The sequence below is a fragment of the Odocoileus virginianus genome, chromosome 17, assembly GCF_023699985.2.
Source record: "Odocoileus virginianus isolate 20LAN1187 ecotype Illinois chromosome 17, Ovbor_1.2, whole genome shotgun sequence".
Lineage (NCBI taxonomy): Eukaryota > Metazoa > Chordata > Mammalia > Artiodactyla > Cervidae > Odocoileus > Odocoileus virginianus.
This window is the reverse complement of record NC_069690.1, coordinates 54,103,396-54,121,875: the sequence shown is the minus strand read 5'-3', so window position 1 is coordinate 54,121,875 and position 18,480 is coordinate 54,103,396. Positions and strand designations below refer to the sequence as shown.

The window sequence follows — 18,480 nt, the reverse complement described above, 5'->3', positions numbered from 1 at the left end:
TGGGATTTCCCAGGCAGGAGTACTGGAGTGGGTTGCCATTTCCTCCTCCAGGGAATCTTCCTGACCCAGGACTGAACCCATGTCTCCTTCGTCTCCTGCATTAGCAGGTAGATCCTTTATCACTGAGCCACCTGGGAAGCCCCTTAATATCTTGTAACAACCTAAATGAGAATGAATCTGAAAAAATATGTGTGTGTGTGTATATATATATATATATATATATATATTTCCTTTGCTGCACGCCTGAAACTCACACAACACTATAAATCAACATATTTCATTTGGAAAAGAATCCTCTGTGGTCCAGTGGCTAAGACTCCAAACTCCCAGTGCAGGGGGCCCAGGTTCAATCCCCCGTCAGGGAACTAGATCCCTTGTACCACAACTTAGACCCAGTGCAGCCAAATAAACAAAAATATATTTTTGAAGTCCCCTGTATTTTACCTATTTATCCCTCCCTGCCCCTAAACCCTTGGCAACAACTGATCTTTTTCCTGGCTCCGTGGTTGTGCATTTTTCAGAATGTCATTTAGTTGGAACCATACAGCATGTAGCCTTTTCAGATGGGTTTCTTTCTCTCAACAGTGTGCATTAAGTTTCCAGCATGTCTTTTCATGGCTTGATAGCTCATTGCTTTTTAATGCTGAGTAATAACAATGTTTGGATGTACCACAATTTATCCACTTACTAAGAAGGGCATCTTAGTTGGTTCCAAGTTTTGGCAGTTGCGAACACCACTGCTGTAAACCTCTGCATGCAGCCTTTTGTGTGGACAAAAGTTTTCGATTCAGTTGGGCAGATACCAAGGAGCCGGATTCTTCATCTTCCTTCATAGTTTAATATTAATGAGAGATCAAGCCTCAGGCTCAGAACTTTCAGCAAATGAAGACATCAGACCGAAATTTAAAATTTTATTTCCATTCTCTCTTTATTAGTTTCTCTTTGTGGTTGTGAGATCAGTTTTCCATTTAAGGGAGTCCTGGAGGCTTTGTTCTTAAAAGTAAATTTCTCCTAGTGAATATTTAAAGACATTTGAATTCTTTTAAGAAAAAAAATGAGCAAATATGAATAGGAAGTCTGGGGAGCCTGGCACTCCGGTCTTCTGCCCTCTTGCCCTCCTCTAAAGGGACCCCCAGGAAATTAAGCGGCCAGCCACACATGTCTCCTGGCATCCCGATGGCAACAGGAAGTTGGCAGTGGCGTATTCTTGCTTGAACTTTCAACGGGCACCTGAAGGCATGAGCAGCGAATCGTACATCTGGGACCTGGGTGAGGCGCAGAGGGGACAGGTGACCCGGGAAGGAGAGGGAGCCGGGCAGAGGCCAGTGAACGCATGGGGGGAGGTGGAAGCGGCTGGTCCCGCGCTGGGATCCCAGGCCCTGGAGGAAGCCAGCGGCTCATCCTTTCCCTGCCCGGGTTCAGGTGCAGTCAAGCGAAGCCACAGCAGAAGCAGGAACTCCCTTCATTTCCGGATCCTGAATCAGGGCATTCAAGACCAGACCCCTGGAGTTCCCAACTCTGGGTCTCTGAAGAGCCTATCGGAGAGTCCCCAGCAGACTGAGAAGGGACCCGGGGGGAGGGACCCCCGTCCCGCCTGTCTGGGCGCTTGTCCCTAATTCCTGGCCGGTAGGGTAGTGTGTCCACCCGGGAGCGGGGACCACGGCTGACAGAGGGGCTCACTGCACAGCAGAGCCGGGCAGGTGGCAGGTGATGGGGGCGCCACGCTCTCAGACATCGCCCATCACTGTCACCGTGAAAATGAGCGTTAGCTCTTAGGAGCAGGTGCGGGCACCCAGCACGGAGCTGAGCACTTCCCACTCTCGAGCCGCTCAGCCAACCCTTACTGCCGCCCCGTGGCGTGGGCGGACGCTATTGTCCCTCCATCATCCTCCGTCTACAGACAGGGCGACCGGTTCACACAAATCAGGGGAGAGTTAGCTTTTTGTAAAAGCCTTAGGGTCCAAACCTCACTTTATACCAACCTGGGAGATGGATTAGAATGACAGTCTCTCACACGCACACACACACACACACACACACACACACACACACACACACTTGATTCCCAAAAAATAACATCTGTAGAAGAGCCTCTAGAGTCTGGTCACTGAGGACCAGGATTGCAGCCTGGAGAAGGGCTTCCTAGCGATGCCCCACCGCCCCCGCCCTGGACAAGCGGTTGAATTGACTGTGTCCTTTTCTTTCCAGGTCTGGTAGTATACATGTTTTTTGTTCTGCCTTATAGAAAACCCCAACAGGCCAGAGATCACCCTCAAGCCGTCTTCTCCTCTTGTCACCTTGGAGTATAACCCCAAAGATTCCCACGTGCTCCTGGCGGGCTGCTACAATGGGCAGATCGGTAAGGAAGGGCTTCGCCCACCACCACCCGGGTGCTTAACCAGGCGCCAGCCCAACCGCCCCCCGGGCTCTGAGGCAGCCAGGCTCCACTGCGCTCCAGCCAGGGTCCACCTGCCAGGCCAGGCTTGCCGTGGAGGACAAAGTCAGGGGGTGCTTCCTGCAGCTTTCCGGCGTCAGGGTGAGACAAGCTTTGCTGCTGCCTCATCAGCGTCCTCAGGTGCAAAAGTTCAAGTGAGTCTGAAGTTAGTTCCAAATTAAAAGTTAAGAGAACGTACAGGTCAAGTAAAGTCAAGGAACGCTTACTGTGTACCCACCCTGAAGCAGGGCTTCCCTGGTGGCCCAGACGGCAGAGAATCCACCTGCAATGGAGAAATGTGGGTTCGCTCCCTGGGTTGGGAAGATCCCCTGGAGGAGGATGTGGCAACCCACTCCAGTATTCTTGCCTGAAGAAGTCCACGGACAGAGGAGCCTGGCGGGCTGCGGTCCATGGGGCAGCAAAGAGTCAGACGCGACTGAGCGGATGAGACACAGCATGCCCTGAGCCAGGCTGAGGCGACTGGAGGCAAAGGGGTGGTGAGAGCTCCATCTCCAGAGAGGCGGTCAGGAGGACCTACATGACGCGGTGCGCAATGCATGCTAAGGCGCTCAGTCCTGTCCGAATCTGCAACCTCATGGCCTACAGCTCTGTCGGCTCCTCTGTCCACGGGATTCTCCAGGCAAGAATACTGGAGCGGATTGCCATTTCTTCCTCCAGGGGATCTTCCCAGCCCAGGGTTAGAACTCGCATCTCTTATGTCTCCTGCATTGGCAGGCGGGTTCTTTACCACCAGCGCCACCTGGGAAGCCCTTATATACAGTAATGGGTGTGAGTAACACCAGCCATACAGAGTGAGTGAAGTGGTTCTTCCTCTTCTTTTTTTTTGAAGGCGTTTCTGAAGAATTTATATTCATTGTTCCGTAAATATTTGGTAGAATTCACCAGATGGTTGGTCCGAGCATTTTCCTTATTGGTGGTTTTAAAATAGAAAATTCAACCTCTTTATGTGTTACAGGTCTTCTCATGTTTTCTATTTCTTCTTGGATCAGTTTTGATAGTTTGTGTTTTTCTAGAATTTTTGTGTTTCGTTCATGTAACCTTATTTCTGGACATGTAATTGTTCATTCTCTTCTAGTCATTTCATTTCTGTAAGGTTGGCAGTAATGTCTCCTCCTTCTTTCCTGATCTTAGTAATTTGAGTGTTCTTTCTTTTTCACTTGGTCAGTCTAGATAGGGGTTGGTAAAGTTTGTTTCCTTTTCAAACAACCAACTTTATATTTTATTTTATTAATGTTTCTAAGTTGGTTTTTATTCTCCATTTCATTTATTTCCACCCTAATCTTTATTATTTCCTTCCTTCTGCTTACTTTGGGTTTAACTTGTTCTTCTTTTTCTAAATTTCTTAAAGTAGACGGTTAGATTATTGATTCGTATTTTTAAAAATACAGATGTTTAAAGTTATAATTTCCCTCTAAGCACTGGTTTAGCTACACTAAGTTTTCGTATGTTGGGTTTCCATATTCCACGCATGTTGTATTTTCTGATTTCCCTTTGATCTCTCCTTTGACCCATGGGTTATTTAGAAGTATGTTGTTTGCTTTCTATATATTTGTAAACTTTCTACTTTTCCTTCAGTTACTTGTGTTTCTAGTTGTATTCTATTATGGTAAGAAAAGATAGCTTTCGTGATTTCAGTCTTTAAAAATCTATTGAGACTTTGGGATCTATCCTGGAGAATATTCCATGTGTACTTGAGATGAATGTTTCCTGCTTATTGCCATCTACAGCCAAAAAATTTCGCAGACTTTCCTGGAGGCCTCTGTGCGCGTTTGAGCATACTTTCAGCACAGAGCCAGGCAGTTGTCAGTTTTGCCTTAGCCGCTGCCCCGAGCCTACGGGTCAGCCAGAGGTGAGAGCTGAGGGCCTTCTCAGTTCTTTCCGGTACTCGGGCCACCTGGTGTGAACATCCGACTCCTTGGCAAAGACCCTGATGCTGGGAAAGATTGAGGGCAGGAGGAGAAGGGGCCGACAGAGGATGAGATGGTTGGATGGCATGGTGATGCCAATGCCAAACTCAATGGACATGAGTTTAAGCAAACTCTGGGAAATAGTGAAGGACAGCGAAGCCTGGTGTGCTGCAGCTCACAGGCTCGCAAAGAGTCAGACGTGACTGAACAACAGCAGCAGCAAAAGTGTGCACACAGCCCTGGGACCTTCTAGTTTCCCGGGGATACATCAGAGCTTTTCAAGACCCCCATGAGCATCTCACTCTCCAGCTTTTCCTTTGAAGCTTTTTGGTTAGAGTATTGTTTGCCCCGTCTGTTATCCACCACTTCCAGACACTGCAAAGTTAATCAGTTGCCTGCAATTTTAATTATTTTCAAGATAGACTTGTTAAAAAGACCTCTTTCCCTGGGGAAGCTCTGAGTCAAGCTGAATACAGACAACTTTGCAAACAGGGTGGGGGTCCTCCCGAGAACCACTAGACAGGTCAAACAGTGACAACTCTTTGAATCGGAGACTTTCAAAGAGCTCCAGCTCCCTTCTGCTCCATCCTGTGGCTGCCAAGATACTGGGTTTTTAACAGGAAGGCAGAGTGTTATTTTTCAAGGCTATCATAGAACTGGAGATTATAGCGTCTTAACTGGGGCAAGCCAAAATGCAACAAAGCTTACTATTCTTATCAAGATTCAGCTATTTTTCTTGAATAAACACTCTGATTTGCTGCCAGCCTTTGACTAATTTCCAGAGTTCTGGAAAAGTTGACTCTGACCATCGATTTTGCCAACATTCTCATGGACTTTATGGAACAGAGAATTCTCAGAGGGCCTTGCTCTGCCATTTTTGCTGATGGGACACCCAGAAAACTGATGTTTAGATCCCATGTGAGCTCAGAAGAAACCTGTCCCTGTGGCCCTGAAGTTTCCCACCTACCGGCCACCCCTTGAAGTAGCCAAACACTTAATCCTGGCCTCCTGAGACCTCTGACCTCCATCTTAGACCTGCTGCCCACCCCCCCCCCCCAGGGAGCCCCAGTGGAAGTGGACTCCCATCGAGTGAAAGTGTTAGTCGCTCAGGCGTGTCCGACTCTTTGTGACTCCCTAGACTATAGCCTGCCAGGCTCCTCTGTCCATGGGATTCTCCAGGCCCTCCTCCAGGGGATCTTCCCGACCCAGGAATCGAACCCGAATCTCTTATATGTCCTGCACTGGCAGGCTGATTCTTTACCACTAGCGCCACCAGGGAAGCCCATAAATCTCCCTGCAGCTTTATCTGGGTGCTAGCCCTCTGAAAGGCTGAAGCAGAGTCACTTGGCCATGGTTTATTCAGGAGCCCTGCCTCGCTCATCACTCAGAACCCCTTTCAGTGGTTTTCCCTGCCAGCCCAGACCAGCCCAGGCCCTGGGACTCTGCTGTCTATGAGAAAGACATGGTGGGACCTGCCTTCGAGCACTGCTTCGCCGGAGCAGAGCGAGCTGAGCTAAGAAAAGCCATTTCTGGGCCAGACTGGTGCAGGGCCAAATGCCTTAGACTTGGATTCCATAAATCGAGATTTATGGATCATGGACTTCTGTTGTTGTATTACAAAACCCGCTTTCCTTAGAAACAGCTCTGAGTAACAGGGTGGGTCCTCACCATATATTCGTGGGAAAATGAAGACAGAATCCATCAGGACAAAAAATACATATATATAGATAAGCTTTGAGTCTTTCTTGGTAAAGCAGAAAAGATGACGTCCTAATAATGAACCCAAAGAAAGGATAAATCTCCCTCTTGAGTTTCTTTTCCGATCATCAGCAGCAGGGGTACAGAGGCAAACAGGGAATGAATGGACGCAACAGGAGAGATTTGCCCAAGCGTTCTTACTTTCTCCAGGACGGAGCTGCTCCTCTCTCTGTCCCTGCCTCACTCCATCCTGAAGCGCCTCCTCAATCTTAGTTCTTCCTCACTTCCTCCAGGAAGCCTTCCCTGACTGCCTCCCTGTGTCTCCCCCGGGAGCAATCGCAGCACGGGCTGTAACTTGGCAGATTTCCCTCCGGTCTCCTAAGGACTGTGCCTGTCTAAGTCCCAGTGGCTTCCCCAGGGCCCAGCGTGATGCTCACCACATGTTAAGGGCCCCGATGGAATGAATGAAGTGAGCTTCAGGGGCTGGTAGGAAACTCAGGCTGGCTTGAACTTAGCTCTGATTCTTAAAAAAAAAACACGTAGCTGTCAAACCAACTCAAGCAGCACCCCCGACCCCGTGCTCCCTGCGCTGAGACGGGAAGCCTGCGCCCCCAGCACGCACCCCCTCATCTCCTTCCCCGCCAGCCTGCTGGGACACGCGGAAGGGCAGCCTCGTGGCAGAGCTGTCCACCATCGAGTTCAGCCACCGAGACCCCGTGTATGGCACCATCTGGCTGCAGTCGAAGACGGGCACGGAGTGTTTCTCGGCGTCCACGGACGGGCAGGTACGAGCAGCCAGGCGCTGGAGGCCAGAGGGTGGGGAGCAGCAGCGGTCACACGTCCCCCGTGGGGATCACCTAAGAATGTTGCCTTTTGCATTTCATTGTAAAATCGAGCAGCAGGTAATAGATGCCTGTGGAACACGAGCCTAAAGGTACAGGAGGGCAGGAAGTGAAGCCATGCCCCTACCTCTGCCCTCAGCCTCCCAGCCCCCCTTCCCGTGGCGCCCACTTACATCAGCCTGTCCGTCTGCCTCCAGGCTCAGCATCCGCATACAGGGCAGACATGTGCGTCTTTGCACTCTTCCTGTGCACCTTGCACGTTGATTTGCACTTGATGTTTTTCATTCGGCATGTCTCAAAGATGATTTTACATTTCATAAAGTGCTGCCTGCCCCATGCCTGTTAAGGACTTAATAAATTATGGATATGCTGTAATTTATTTAAGTGGATTTTAATAGTTTGTAGTTACCAAAAATGTAGCAAAGAGCGTGCTGGAGGGGTTGAATTTTTTTGTTGGAGTATTATTGCTTTACAAAGCTATGTTAGCTTCTGCTGTACAACAGACTGAGTCAGCCATGTGGATGCGTATTCCCCGTCCCTCCTGAGCTTCCCTCCGGCTCACCCAGCTAAGTCGTCACAGCACCAAGCTCAGCTTCCTGTGCTATCTGGCAGGTTCCCACTAGCTATCTAGTTTACACATGGCAGTGTATTTATGTCAGTCCTACTATCCCAATTCGTCCCATCCTCCCCTTCCCTGCCAGTGCCCACACGTTGCTTCTCTATGCCTTGCATCTCTATTCCTGCCCTTCAAATGGGCTCATCTGTACCATTTTTTTCTAGATTCCATATATATGCGTTAATATACGATACTTGTTTTTCTGCACAGAGTGTATTTGCATATAGATTACTGCATACGCATGAAGCGTACACATACACACAGCATACACATACGTTCCTGGCAGTGGAATTTCTGGGTCAAAGCATATGTGTGCTTTGAATGTTGCTATATATTGCCATATTGTGAGAGGTCTTTAAAGATACAGACTCCAGGGCCCACACCTGGCAGTTTTCACTCGGTAGGTCTGTGGTGAGGCCACCTGCTTCTGGATTTTAGGGAGCTTGCCCAGGACTCTGATTATCAGCCAAGACTATGGACCAGAGGAGCGATTCTCAAAGCACGCCTGTTCCCTCGGTTGCTGTGTGTCCAGCACCCACTGTCTGCCCAGGAAGGTGGGGGGGCGGGTAAGAACTGCGGGACTCCAGCCCTCAAAGCGGCCCCTCTCCCACCAGGTCATGTGGTGGGACATCCGGAAGTTGAGCGAGCCCACGGAGGTCGTCGTCATGGACATCACCAAAAAGCAGCAGCTGGAGCACGCCTTGGGGGCCATCTCCCTGGAGTTCGAGCCCACTCTGGTGGGTGTCCCCTGCTCCCCGTTCCCCGCCTTCCGTGGCCGGGGCAGCCAGAGCCGAGGGCAGGCCCGTGGCTGCCGTAGAAGGGGCTCTTGGGCCCCAGGTTACTTCTCACCTCCTGCTCTGCGCCGTCCTCTGTGGTGCCCCCAGACCTGAGTGGTCTTTGCAACCTCTTTCCAGCAGGGGGCAGCAGAGTAGAGGCAGAAAGCCCCTTTAATTCACTGAGTTCCCGTTTGCGAGTGTCCGGACTGATCAGAAGGCGAGCTTTCTGACTGCACGGGCTTCCAGAGACGCCCCATTCTATAGGAAGAGCCCTGTCCAGGATTGGCATTCGGACGCCAGGCTCTGCCTCCGTCCCCGCCTCATGTCCTCATGTGGGCCCCTGGGCTGGCAGCTCACCCCCTGAGGGGGAAGAAGAGATGTTGGAGAGGAAAATGAGATCAGGGCAAACCCGACCACAGACCTATGATGGCATTTAGTAACTGAGAAGGAGCAGTAAAGAGACTGCAAAGCTCAGGGCTTCCCTGGTGATCCAGTGGTTAAGAATCCCCCTTCCAATGCAGGAGACGCAGGTTGGATCCCTGGTCCATGAACTAAGATCCAATATGCCACAGGGCAACTAAGCCCACAAACCATAGCTACTGAGCCCGAGGGCTGCACCTAAGATCCAACACAGCCAAATGAATAATCTAAACAAAGAGAAGAAAGATAAATAAGAAACAGTGGCTTCCCTGGTGGCTCAGTGGTAAAGAATCTGCCTGCCAATGCAGGAGACTCAGTTTCGATCCCTGATCTGGGAAGATCCCATGTGCCACAGAGCAGCTAAGCCCGGGGGCCACAATTATTGGGCCTGCCCTCCAGAGCCTGGGAGCTGTTATCGCTGAGCCCAGCCGCTGCAACTGCTGAAGCCCGCGTGCCCTGGAGCCCATGCGCCACCACAAGAGACGCCGCTGCAGCGAGACGCCTATGCACCACAGTGAAGAGTAGTCCGCGATCACCACAACCAGAGAAAAACCCGAGTCACAGTGAAGACTCAGCACAGCCAAAAATAAAAAATAAAATTTTTTTTAGAAGAAGAAGAAATAGCAAAGCAGTCATGTGGATGTGTCCAATGAGGGAGGCTTCTGGAAGCTCAAATGAACAGTCCCTCCAAAGCAATAAAATTACCTTCCCAGATGGCTCCTGGCCTGACCCCCTCCTGGGATCGTCACTGGTTTGCCTCCAGGCCGACATCATTCCCAGGCCCTTAAGAGGTGGACGGGCTCTGGCCCCACCCTTGGCCTGGGAGTACCTCCCCCACCCCAAGCTGGGGGATGAATGTGGTGGGGAAGGTGGACGACAACTTTACTGAACACCCCTCGCCCCCCAAGTCCCGGGCACTGTGGGGAGGACGCAGAAAAAGGTTCTGTCCTGGAATCAGAGATTTCTAGGCCAAGTGCTAGATGCAGTGACCACACCATCGCTGGTCCCCACTTGACCCCCGCCTTGTCGCCGAGTGGACATCATGTGCTGGCCCCTTGTAACTTACTGCCTGATGCGATGAGCTTGTGTAATCACCCATGACCGTCTTGTAAGCTAATGGGATTATCATTATCCCAACTTTGCAGATAAACAAAATGAGTCTTAGTAGGGAGGTGAGTCACGTGCTCCAGGGCACGGAGCAGCCGGGGCTCAAACCCAGGGCTCTGACTCCAGGGCGGGACTTTCCACTCTCACCCTACCGAGGGATCTGAGGCATGAGGGCTCATCTCCCTTCCTACTTTCGGAGGCCCTGGAGCTGGCTTTATTGCTTACTTTTCTGGGCCTCTCAAGCTCTCTCTCTTCACTTTCCTTTAATGCCCTCCCCACCCCATTTTTAGGACTTCTCCGATGGCTCAGCAGATAAAAAATCCTCCAGCAATGCAGGGGACACAGTAGATGTGGGTTTGATCCCTGGGTGGGGAAGATCCCTTGGAGGAGGAGATGACAACCCACTCTAGTATTCTTGCCTGGAGAATCGCAAGGACCGAGGAGTCTGGCAAGTGCAGTCCATGGGGTCACAAAGAGTCCAACATGACTGAGCGACTAAGCAAGCAAGCCTTCCATTTGTAGCCCAGCCATTCTTTTTAATTGTGGTTAAAAAAAGAAATTTAAAAACACATAATGTAAAATGTACCACCTTAACCATTCTTTTTTAAAAAAATATTTATTTATTTGGCTGTGTCAGCCCTTAGTTGTGGCACGCAGGACCTCCGTTGCATCGAGTGGGATCTTTCATTGCAGTGCATCGACTCTCTAGTTGTGGTTCATGAGCTTAATTGCTCCACGGCATGTGGGATCCTAGTTCCCCGACCAGGGGTTGAACCCCTGTCCCCTGCACTCAAGGTGAATTCTTAACCCCTGGACCACCAGGGACGTCTCCATCTTAACCATTCTTAAGTGGACAATTCAGTAGTGTGAAGTATATTGACACTGTGGCCTCTCTAGAACTAGAACTTCTTCATCTTGCAAAACAAGCTCTGTATCTTTTAATCAACAAACTCCCCACTTTCCCCTTCCCTCAGTCCCTTCGACTTTCTATCTCTATGAGATTGGTTCCTCCAGGTACCTCATGCATTTTAGTGAATTCTTACTGTGTTTGTCTTTTTGTGATGAGCTTTTTTCACTTAGCACAACACTCTCAAGGTTTATCCACAGTGTGGCACATGGAAGAATTTTCCTCTTTTTTTTTTTTTTTGAGGCCAAACAATATCTCATTGTATGAATAGACTGGGGTTCCCTGGTGGTTCAGATGGTAAAGACTCTGCCTGCAGTGCAGCAGACCCGGGTTCGACCCCTGAGTCAGGAAAACCCCCTGGATATAAGGGAATGGCAACCCACACCAGTCTTCTTGCCTGGAGAATTCCATGGACAGAGGAGCCTGGCTGGTACAGTCCGTGGGATCACAAAGACAACTAACACATGAACAGACCACATTTTGTTTTTCCGTTCATGTGGACACTGGGTGGCTGTTAGCTCTTGTGAGTCAAGGTGCTATGGAGGGGCCTCCCTGGGGGTGCAGTGACTAAGACTCTGAACTCCCAGTGCAGAGGCCCAGGCTCTATCCATGATCAGGGAACTAGATGCCGCATGGCACAGCTAAGACCCAGTGCAGCCAGATACATTTTAAAAAACAAAGCAAAAAGCAAAGAACCAAAAAACGCCAGCAGCAATCGTGGGACATGGGTATGCAATGAAGCCAAGTCTGCAGTGAGTAGCAGCTGGGGGCTGGAGGGGGCGCTTCGAGACTCACGGGTCAGATGATTCATTCAGTCATTTACTTTGTATGTAGACAGACATTCAGGATCTTTTTTTGGCAAAATGCTTAGTGCACACATGATGCTGCATGAAGGGCTGGTGATGCAACTCTAGGGAACAGATGGCTGGGGGGGCTTCATCACTCGTGGGGCCCTTGAGCAGGTGCTGAAGAAGGGTGGGATCTGCTCAAGCTGATCAAGAGTGGGGGCAGCCCCCCAAAGGGAGCGGGGCACAGCTCAAGCAGAAGTTTAAACCTAAGGCACTTTCAGCACCTTTGGGCCCCCACCCCACTGGTCCCACCGCTCTGACCCCAGAAAGCCACTCTCCTTGCCATTTAACCCTGAGCTGAGGTTTCGTGGAGCCTTCCACTCATGCACCCCCTCCACAGCCGACCAAGTTCATGGTGGGCACCGAGCAAGGCGTCGTCATCTCCTGCAACCGCAAGGGCAAGACGCCAGCCGAGAAGATTGTGTGTACCTTCTCAGGCCACCACGGCCCCATCTACGCCCTGCAGAGAAACCCATTCTACCCAAAGAACTTCCTGACCGTCGGCGACTGGACCGCCCGCATCTGGTCAGAGGACAGCCGGGAGTCGTCCATCATGTGGACCAAGTGAGGGGAAGATTGGGGCGGGAGAGGGGTGCCGGGGCCGGGCGGGACGGGGGGCCCAGCCCAGCCCAGAGGGGCCCTGAGCCTCTGTGCGTCCACCCATTAAAACGGATAAAACGTTCCTCTCCAAACATCCAAGCTTATGCTAGGAAATAGCTTGATTCAGCGGCTTCAGAAAGGAATCTGCTTCATACTGCCCATTCATCTATTGATGGACACTGGGGTTGTTTCCGTATCCTGACAATTGTGAATAATGCTACAGTGAACATGGAAGGGGGGTAGGTGTCTCTTAAAGATCCTGACTTCAATTCCTTTGGATAGAGACCCAGAAATGGGGGGCTTCCCTGGCAGTGCAGGGGTTAAGACTCTGGGGTTTCAGTGCAGAGGATGTGGGTTTGATCCCTGGTCAGGGAACTAAGATCCCACATACTTCGCAGCCAAAAACAAAAAAGAAAAAAAGTCTCAGAAACAGGATTGAGGACCTTCCACACTGTTTTCCATGGTGGTTGCACCAATTTGCATTCCCACCAACAGTGCACAAGGGTCTCGTTTCTCCACATCCTCACCCACACTCATCTTTGGGTTTTCTAATAATTTATCCATCCTCACGGGTGTGAGGTGATATCTCATTGTGGTTTTGGTTATCTTCCTCTGATGATTAGTGATGTCGACCATCTTTTCACATACCTGTTAGCCGTTTGTTTGTCATCTTTGAAGAAATGTCTGTCCATGTCCTTTGCCCACTTTTTTAATTGTGTTATTTGGTTTTGTTTTGTTGTGCCATTGAGTTGTATGAGTTCCTTATATATTTGGGGTGTTAAACCTTTATCAGATATCTGTTTTGCAAATATTTTCCCCATTCCTTAGGTTGCCTTTTCGTTCTGTTGACTACTTCCTTTGCTCTGATCCTTTTTAAGTAGATACAATCCCACATACTTATTTTTGCTTTTGTTAGTTATGCTTATGCTTTTGGTGCCAAATCCAAAAATTCATTGCCAAGGCCACTGTCAAGGAATTTTTCCTCTTTGTTTTCTTCTGGAAGCTTTATGGTTTCAGATGATATGTTTAAGTCTTTAGTTCATTGAGAGTTCAGTTTTGTCTATAACATAAGGGTCCCGTTTCATTTTTTGCTGTAGAAATCTTTGAGAGTCGAGGTTCAGTCAAGTAGGCAGAATAGCCCTGTCTTCATCTGAATAGTGTGAACGTCTCTGGGCAGATTTTCCTTCCTCCGACTCCTTTTCCAGTGAGTCTCATGGCCAGGGGACCAGGCCCAGGCCTGTGCCCTTGAGTTAGGTATAGAGAAACACCAGAGCCCTATACAGTGCAAACTGTGATCCGTGGGAGGTGAGGCTGGTGCGGCTAGAAGTCAGACACCAGGAAGAACTTTCTGGCCAGGCTGAGACCCAGGAGCCGGGGAGGGGCTGGATGAGCAGGACCTCAGCTCAGCAGGCTCTCCCTGCGTCCCAATCCCCCCGTGGTCCCTGACCGGAGGGCCTGGCTCCCTACAGGTACCACATGGCTTATCTCACGGATGGCGCCTGGAGCCCCGTGAGGCCGGCGGTGTTCTTCACCACCAAGATGGACGGGACCTTGGACATCTGGGACTTTGTGTTCAAGCAGTGCGACCCCGCCCTCAGCCTGAAGGTCACGTGTGCCCCCCTCCTGGTGCATCCAAGCCCTCAGAGGCCTGGCCTCTCCTCTCGCCAGGCCTGTTCCTTCCGCAGCCTGGTCAGAGAACTAGGATCCACATGCCTATCTGTGTGGCCATTAAAAAAAAAAGGAAAGAAAGTGAGGCTGGACAGAATGAGTGGGTGTGGTGGGCAGGGTCCGGTGGGAGATGAGGCTGGAGTCAAGCGTCTTGCAGCCGACCTTAGGGTGTGGACGCCCTCCTGTGGGTTGAGGCTGGGGTCCCCCTCGGTCGGGGAAGTCCCCAGCAGTGTTTGAATGGGGCTGCCAGCCTAAGCCTCCCCAAGAACCAGATGAGCAGAGGGTGACATGGCTCTGCCTGGCCCTCCAACAGGTCTGTGACGAAGCCCTCTTCTGCCTCCGGGTGCAAGACAACGGGTGCTTCATCGCCTGCGGCTCCCAGCTGGGGACGACCACGCTGCTGGAGGTCTCGAACGGGCTGTGCACCCTGCAGAGAAATGAGAAGAACACGGCTTCCGCGGTAGGTGCGGCCCCCCGGCAAGGCGGGCACACTGGCTCCGATCCTGGCCTGGCCCCCTGGCCGAGCGGGTGGGTCAGGGAAGGACAGACGCGCTTCCACCGCCTCCTGGGAAGCGGGTGGGCATTCAGGAGGGGGGTGGTCAGGGAAGGGGCCTGAGAAATGGGTGTTGGCCGTGTCTGAACCCGCCCAGGCTTCACTGCTTGTAGCTAAGCGACCCTGGGCAAGTCTCTTGACTTCTCCAGGCTTTGATTTTCTTCAGCTGCAGGTCCAAGCGGTATGACTCAGTCGTTTTGTCTAGTTGTAAACAGTATACATTTGGGGCAGCCAAGCCTCTCTGAGGAAGGCTTGAAAGAAAGTGAAAGTGAAGTTGCTCAGTCGTGTCTGACTCTTTGCGACGCCATGGACTGTAGCCGATCAGGCTTCTCCATCCATGGGATTCTCCAGGCAAGAGTACTGGAGTGGGTTGCCATTTCCTTTTCCAGAGCATCTTCCTGACCCAGGGATCAAACCCAGGTCTCCTGCATTGCAGGCGGACGCTTTACCCTCTGAGCCAAAAGGGAAGTCCCTACAGAAGGCTTAGCCGATGCCAATAGAGAAGCAGCTGGAAGGGACTGCTCGGGGGAAGGGGGCGCTGGGGGGTGAGATCCGTCACCCTGGCCGGGAGCCCTGGAAACACCTCCCCGGAGCCATTGGGCACCCAGAGGGGTTGAAACGCCCTGGTGCTGAGATCCCGGGAGGCCCTCCTGGCTCCGCCTGAGCGTGCGGTCCCCCTGCCAAGCTGGGCCTCTGGGGGTCCCAGGGACGCCACCTAGTACACCCCCAGAGGGCATGCTTCACACCGGCGTCAGGGTCTTGGAACTCCTTGGAACTGCGTGACTTGGCATCGCTGCTCCCCTCCTGCGAGCCCCAGTATTTAGCCCCCACTTTCTTGCCATTGGCCTGGAGCGAGGCTCTGGGGGGCTGCCTTGAGCAGAGGGAGGGGAGCCTGCTGGCCACCGTGCTGGGAGACGGGGCGCCCGCCCTCCCCTACCGCGGCCTCCCTGTCCCTGTGCCCCAGATATTCGAGCGTGAGACGCGGCGGGAGAAGATCCTGGAGGCCAGGCACCGGGAGATGCGCCTGAAGGAGAAGGGCAAGGCCGAGGGCCGGGACGACGAGCTGAGGGACGAGCCGCCCATCTTGAACCTGGAGGAGCTGGTCACCAAGGCCGAGGAGGAGTTCTTCGACATCATCTTCACCGAGCTGAAGAGGAAGGAGGCAGAAGCCATGAAGAAGAAGCCCAAACCTGTAGGAGCCTCGCGCAGGGGGTCGGGGTGGGGTTGGCGGGAGGGAGCCACGGGGCCCTGGCCACCTGCCTGCTGACCTCCTGGGTGGCCCCGAGCAAGTGGCCCCACCAGGCGGACCTTCCTTTGTCCATCTGGCAAATGGAGGGAGTGACTCCCTTCCTCCTGAGGAATTCTAAGTCTCCTAACAGACTTCCGGCTCCCTGAGCTTCTCAGAATCCTCTGCCCACACCCCAGGGGGCACCTTGAACTCCATGCGCATGACCAACTGGATGAGGACCCAGGGCTGCCTGAGCCGTGAGAGGAGAGGGGGCCTGAAGGCCTGGGGGGCGGAGAGGGGGCTGTGAGGTCCGCAGTGACCCCACCTGGCGTGAGGGGCTGACACTGGCCCAACTCAGAGCTGACTAGACAGCAGCATCTATCCATGGCCCTATGCCAGAGCACTTCCTAGCCGTGTCGCCTGGGCTGGTCACTCCACTTCTTAATTCCTTCATTTCCATCTGGAATACGAGGAGGCTGAGTGAAGGTGGTGTCTGGTCACCTTCCAGACCCTCCTGGGTACCAGGGGACAGAGGAAGGAAAAGATGTGGTCTGCCTGGACCATTACATTCAGGGGCCCAGGGATAAGATGCTAAGATGTGAAAGCGTAAAAGCCCAGCGTGCCAGGGAGAAGAAGATGTGAGCGTGGAACAGTGTCTGCCCTTGTCGGCAAGACTTAGGGGAGGAAGGAAAACGTACAGAGCAGTTCAAGGGACTTGCCCGGCGGTCCAGTGGTTAAGACTGCATGCTTCCACTGCAGGGGGTGTGGGTTCTATCCATGGTCAGGGTACTAAGATCTGGCATGCCACTCAGTCAAAGGAAAAAAAAAAGGATTGAGAAGTTCGAGACAGTGATAACAGAGCGCTGAAGGAGGGGTGAGGCCATCACCGGCCCACGAAGCCAGCCCGCAGCGGCAAGAGGGGCTGGGTGGCCGGTCCTCAGGCATCAAGGGAGTGGCCAGGTCGGAAGGTGGGTGAGCACGCGGAGGAGCTGACCGGTTCCATCTCGTGACTGCTCCCCGCATCGTCTCCCTGTCCCTGGGTCTTGAGACAGGTGGTGACTTCTGTGGGTGCGTTTTGCACCTGGACACAGTCGGATCTGAGTGGCCTTACTCTCTCACCATTCGGCGGTCGGGGGTGGGGGCGCCAAGGCGAGGCTGGAGTCCCGGCTTTCTGACCCCGTGGCCCGGGCCCCCCCTCCCCCAACCATCCACGCTGGGCCCTCCAGAAGGTCTGCAGGCAAAGTGCAATGCGGCCACTGATTCCGTGCCTGCCGCACCCTGAGTGTGCTCCCCATAGCGGCTGGAGCACTCTGGATGGAGACAGTGACTCTCAGAAGGGGTTAGGCTTCACAGAGCCTGGCCCCCGCTCTCTGCCGCTCGCCGCAAGCTTCCTGCGCGTCTCTGCGTCCCTGCATTTGGCCAGACGTGCTGGAGTCAGAAGAGAGAATCCTCTGCTGGGTCCTCCCCTGAATTATTTCAAATCCCAGCCACTGCCCTGAAGGAATCACACCAGGCGTTAGGGCAGGGGACCTAGGGGGAATCTCGGGGGAGCTAGCTCACGGCCGCCCAGGCAGCAAGCGGCAGTCGCCCGCTGTCCGCGCCCGCCGGAGCCGAGTACCCTCTCAGCCTCTGAGGCCGTGGTGCTGGCTGCATGGTCTCCTGGGTTCCCAGCATTCCCGGGCTCAGGGGTTAACCTCCCGGTGCCAGGAAGGCCTGCCCCCTACCAACGAGTCTCTGTTGTCTTTCCGTAGCTGAAACAGCCAAGCCAGGAGACAGATGAGGAGGTGCAGGGAGAGGAAGAAGCGGAGGAAGAGAGAGGCGACGGGGAAGGGGAGGAAGGAGGCGGTGAGGAGAGCCCAGCGCTGGGAGGTCAGCCCTGACCGGAGCCCAGCCCTCACACGCCTGTATCCCCTCTCTGGGCCCCGCCCTGCTGTTACAAGAGGGAGCTGACCGCCTTCCTGAAAGGGGACGTGAGGCGCAAAGGGACTCTGACCCAGCCCTCCTCACCCTGCAGACCCCCAGTCCCACCGACTCCCCGAGGCCCCTCGCAGGGAGCGACGGGGCACAGGTCCATCCCCGAGCTGGTCCCCAGCCAAGCTCAGACTGCTCCCCTAGCCCCACCATCCCCGTGGATTCAGCTTCTCAAGGGCTGTCCCAATGAGCATCTCCCTTCACAAGCCTGCAGAGCCTCCTCCGGGCTTGCCATGGCCATCATCGGGCCTCGGGAAGGCCTGTGGGTGGGGAAGGGGGGGGGGGTCTCTCAATCTCCTTTACTGAACGTCCCCACCCACATACGGCTGGGGAACACAAAGCCTGTCCACTTCTAAGATGTCTGTCCAAGCAACTTCCCTGGGAGATGTTTACCTCCAAAAGGGCAAGAGACGACGGATAAAACAAGCCTGGTGAACACAGCGAGCTTTCTGCTATCTTCGTGCTCGTAAAGTTAAATTATTATTAATAATAATGACAGTACTAAAGGTTAGTGCTTACTATGCCTCCTGTACTCAGAGCTTTTCAAGTTATCTCTGTCGTTCTTTTGATAAAGTCACCGGAAGCTTTCTGCTCTGACTGTTCCTCCTCAGCAGAGGGAGAAACGGGTTCTGGGAGACAGGTGGGCACGGGCCGGTGACAGGGCTCACAAGGGTCGGTGCGGGAACAGGAGCCCAGGCAGCTCACCGTGAGCCTGGGCGGCGGGTGACCACAGGCTGGGTGCTGTGCACAGTCCTCTGGGGCTGCAGCGTGGGCGGCAGGCTGCCCTGAAACTACCGCAAAGCAGAGCGTCCAGCGACCAGAAACGGTAGGACCAGAGAGCAGCCCAGAAGCCGGCATGCACCAGGAGAAGTCCTGGACCACCG

At 53.1% G+C, this 18,480-nt stretch overlaps 1 protein-coding gene across 2 annotated transcripts in view; it reads left to right on the top strand.

The window, feature by feature from the left end:
* The window catches only part of DNAI2 (dynein axonemal intermediate chain 2), a 29,813-nt gene extending 11,628 nt beyond the window's left edge, over positions 1–18,185 (top strand). For both annotated transcript variants that reach the window (XM_020872748.2, XM_020872747.2), the window contains exons 5-13: positions 1,127–1,269; positions 2,246–2,359; positions 6,706–6,845; positions 8,133–8,255; positions 11,917–12,140; positions 13,646–13,781; positions 14,158–14,304; positions 15,362–15,589; positions 17,377–18,185. In XM_020872748.2, the coding sequence (XP_020728407.2) occupies positions 1,127–1,269; positions 2,246–2,359; positions 6,706–6,845; positions 8,133–8,255; positions 11,917–12,140; positions 13,646–13,781; positions 14,158–14,304; positions 15,362–15,589; positions 17,377–17,505 (1,384 nt within the window). In that variant the 3' untranslated portion in view covers positions 17,506–18,185. The remainder of the gene's footprint in view (positions 1–1,126; positions 1,270–2,245; positions 2,360–6,705; positions 6,846–8,132; positions 8,256–11,916; positions 12,141–13,645; positions 13,782–14,157; positions 14,305–15,361; positions 15,590–17,376) is intronic.
* Positions 18,186–18,480: the final 295 nt, after the last annotated feature.